Source organism: Sinocyclocheilus anshuiensis, unplaced genomic scaffold (genome assembly GCF_001515605.1).
Source record: "Sinocyclocheilus anshuiensis isolate Anshui unplaced genomic scaffold, SAMN03320099.WGS_v1.1 scaffold2630, whole genome shotgun sequence".
NCBI lineage: Eukaryota > Metazoa > Chordata > Actinopteri > Cypriniformes > Cyprinidae > Sinocyclocheilus > Sinocyclocheilus anshuiensis.
Genome location: NW_015537938.1, coordinates 260,681 through 263,527, shown reverse-complemented (window position 1 = coordinate 263,527; position 2,847 = coordinate 260,681). Strand labels below are relative to the sequence as shown.

At 33.4% G+C, this 2,847-nt stretch overlaps 1 protein-coding gene across 2 annotated transcripts in view; it reads right to left on the bottom strand.

The window, feature by feature from the left end:
* Positions 1–1,607: 1,607 nt before the first annotated feature.
* The window catches only part of LOC107660695 (E3 ubiquitin/ISG15 ligase TRIM25-like), a 5,493-nt gene continuing 4,253 nt past the window's right edge, over positions 1,608–2,847 (bottom strand). The window contains exon 2 of one of the 2 annotated variants that reach the window (XM_016450096.1): positions 1,608–2,226. In XM_016450096.1, coding sequence (XP_016305582.1) covers positions 2,133–2,226 — 94 coding nt within the window. In that variant the 3' untranslated portion in view covers positions 1,608–2,132. Of the gene's footprint in view, positions 2,230–2,847 lie in introns of both variants that reach the window. The other variant, XM_016450089.1, reaches the window with a different exon arrangement.

The window sequence follows — 2,847 nt, the reverse complement described above, 5'->3', positions numbered from 1 at the left end:
GTGCAGAATTCCTGCTGCAAATGCAGCCTTAACCAGCGCTAAATCGCATCATGCCTAGACGTTATTTAGGATGTTAGATACGCAAACGTAGTGCAGTTTGGTGTGCCTACAGTGAAATGTATTTTATTAATTTATGCGTTAATGAAAGCACTAATGAAATTAAGCTTCGAAAGGCTTTTAGCTCTAAATTTATACGGCCGATGTATTTGCCTTCTCTTTGTCTGGCACATATGAGAAACAGTGAGTCATTGTGGACTGTTTCCCACACATGCTCAGCGTAACGGGTCTATCTTTGTCTCGCAAATGCACACTGCACACATCTCGCTGTCTTAATGCACTTTTTATGTACATTCGGATGCATACTTGCGCTAATAAAGATGCATGGTGACTTTGGAGACGTTTCGAAAAGATCTGGAGTCACAAAAGGCTCCATTTGCACTCTGTGAATTACAGTTCCAACTTTCCTGCTTGGCTTTTTGACTGAAGAGCCAATCAGAGGCACCAGCTTACATTCCTGTTCACTGATTGGTTCTAAATTCAAACCCCGCCTCTGTCCGTCAGCATTAATGCTCCTCCCCCTCCACACACGTCAGAGAAGCACCACAGGTTGTTTGTGTTGTTGTTTGTTTCTTGAAGCCCTCCATCAAAACTTTCTTCATATAATTTTGAGAATCTGAAGTGCTGCTGTTTCTGTGCTTGACTCTGGGTTGGTTGGACTGCGTGTGGTCATGAGGACCGTAGAGTTCATAACGCTTCTGTGTGTGATGTGACCATTTTGCCTTACATGTTTTCCAGGACTAATTAAAGAGCATAACTAAAAGAGGTGTTTACGGAGTCGTTATTAAACATGCTTCAGCCATACATGCCTATAGAGAGATGCACGTTATTTAGGGGATTTTATTTCAGTCTGAACTGAGGTAATGTAGAGAGAGTATCAGATCTGATCCCCGTTCCAAGTGTTTTTTACAACTCCCAATGTTCTGTCATTTACAACACATCATGTTCTCACTGGGTAGTTTAATATTTATGTTTAAGTTTTCCAGTGTGACCATATTACAATAACTTGAGGGGAAAATACACAAGATATGTGTACACTGCAAACTATTTATTACTTGGTATATTTGCCTAGCCTTTCACTATGGTTATCTAAAAATTCTTAAAACAAGATACATTTACTTTAAGGTACATCTAAGAACAATTGAGGTACAGGTGTAACCAAAAAAAAAAAAAAAAAGTCCATTTACTAATGTGGTAAGAACTTAATTTACATGGAAAACAAGTAGCTTTTTCGTACCTGTTGTCACAAGTGTTTTTACTTGTTTTTAAACAAACCACAGTAACTTTTGCTACAACAAGAATTCATATATTGGGATTTTCCTTCTGATCTGAATGTTTTAGGGATGTTAAGACGTTCTACTGGAAACAAGACAAAGATACTGAATAATTTTATTTATGAGAAGCGAAAAAATAGGAACATCCAAACTGAACTAATACAAACAGTAAGTAATTCACAGTTATTTAATTTAAAAACAAAAAAATTAAAATAAAAAAATCTAATTTCCAGGCCAGGAAACAATAATGGAAATTTCCTTAATACTTTTTTTTTTCTTTCTCTCAAACTGCAAAAAAATAGATTTTTGTTATGGGCACACATTTACAAACCTAAGATTTTTAAACATTTTTATCTAGTAATAACGAACAATTGAAAAGTCATGAAGTTTCTTTTTAAATTGTCACAAAATCAAGCCATTTTAGTAATTTAGCAGCTGCAAAGAAAAACATCCCTTGTACATGTGCAAAAAAACCTCTGATACAACAATCAGGAAACATCGTAACTCTTCAAAAATAGGTTGTTTTCAATATTAATAACAAATGTGATCCAAGTGTACAAGTTATTTTAGATGTGTTAGTTACACCCAACACTGAATTGAGAACAATAAACAACATCAAACAATCATGCTAATTAATACTATTCAGTAATACAATAGAATGAACATAAAAAGCGTCCAGAACTGGATTGCTGACTCACAAAAGAAATGACGCGAGCTTTCCGTCGATGCCTGAATCTAGCAAAAGCAACATTCCTCTAGAAAACAACATGGCACTTGTAACGCTGTGCACAAAATCAAGGTTCAGACTGCTTTAACATTATCCGCAGAGGTTCTTCTAGTGCCAGGTCCTGTCATGACCATGATTCCCAGTCGTCTCTTTCGGTGTCCAGCCTCATGAGGCAAGGCAAGGCAAGTTTATTTATATAGCACATTTCGTACACAATGGTCATTCAAAGTGCTTTACATAAAAGAAAGTAAAATAATCAAAAAAATATATCACAAAAATAAAAAGGAATTTAAAAACTTTGAAAATGATTTAAAAATAGATTTAAAACGAATTTAAGACAGTTAAAAATAGAACATGGTTATACATAAAATACAGTGCAATCATTTTGGGTTGCATAAAATACAGTGCAATATATAAAATACAGTGCATTAAATGGGAAATTTGGAAATTGGTAATGCATGCGAAATTGTATTTATTTATTTTTAAGTTTATTAATGTTTCTTTATTATATATTTATAATATATATTTAACTATTTAACTTAAATATATGTTAATAATGTAATAGAATTTGTTTATATATATATATATATATATATATAGTCACCTTTATCAAGTCACCTTTATATATATATATATATATATATAGCGCTTTTAACAATACAGATTGTGTCAAAGCAACTGAACAGCATTAATTAGGAAAACAGTGTGTCAATAATGCAAAATGACAATAGTAAACACTAATTTTTCAGTTAAAGACAGTTCATCATTGAATTCAGTGATGTCATCATC